The sequence below is a fragment of the Penaeus monodon genome, chromosome 23, assembly GCF_015228065.2.
Source record: "Penaeus monodon isolate SGIC_2016 chromosome 23, NSTDA_Pmon_1, whole genome shotgun sequence".
Taxonomy (NCBI): Eukaryota; Metazoa; Arthropoda; class Malacostraca; order Decapoda; family Penaeidae; genus Penaeus; species Penaeus monodon.
In genome coordinates, this window is record NC_051408.1 from 37613425 (window position 1) to 37613889 (window position 465).

The 465-nt window shown below is 38.3% G+C and overlaps 1 protein-coding gene across 3 annotated transcripts in view; it reads right to left on the bottom strand.

The window, feature by feature from the left end:
* The window catches only part of LOC119587985 (cholinephosphotransferase 1-like), a 16369-nt gene that overhangs the window by 6100 nt on the left and 9804 nt on the right, over positions 1-465 (bottom strand). Inside the window, exon 5 of one of the 3 annotated variants that reach the window (XM_037936707.1) lies at positions 137-268. The exons of the other annotated variants lie outside the window; for them this stretch is intronic. Coding sequence (XP_037792635.1) covers positions 137-268 — 132 coding nt within the window. The remainder of the gene's footprint in view (positions 1-136; positions 269-465) is intronic. 3 annotated transcript variants of the gene reach the window in all.

The following is a 465-nucleotide window of genomic DNA, read 5'->3' on the forward strand; positions in this document are numbered from 1 at the left end:
CGGAACGACATCACCTGAAACGAGCCACCACTTCCCACTGGCGTACATAAGACAACTTATGACCGCTAAAAAGTAACATAAGATCAGACATCTACTCCTGAACCTTATCTGTAACTGCAATGATGCCAAAACTTACAGCTATTGTCGAGCCATTTTTCCCTGCACCTCCCCATAGGATGACAGGAAAGGCCAATGCCAATTGTATAAAGACTTGAGAAAGACCAAGAAATATATAAAAAACAATGAACTGAAGATCCGTCCCTGGAACCTGATGGAAGAAACTATGGTACAGGATTCTGGTGCAAAGTCAAAAGTAGGAACAGAAAAAAATGTGGCTGTGGGAGTAGGTGTACAATAATATTTGAGAATAACTTCAATCTACTGTGATTCAGGATCTCTGAAAAAAACATATATTTGGTTAGTATTTTTTTATTAACATTCAGTTACTCTGTAGAAGGTTATAGA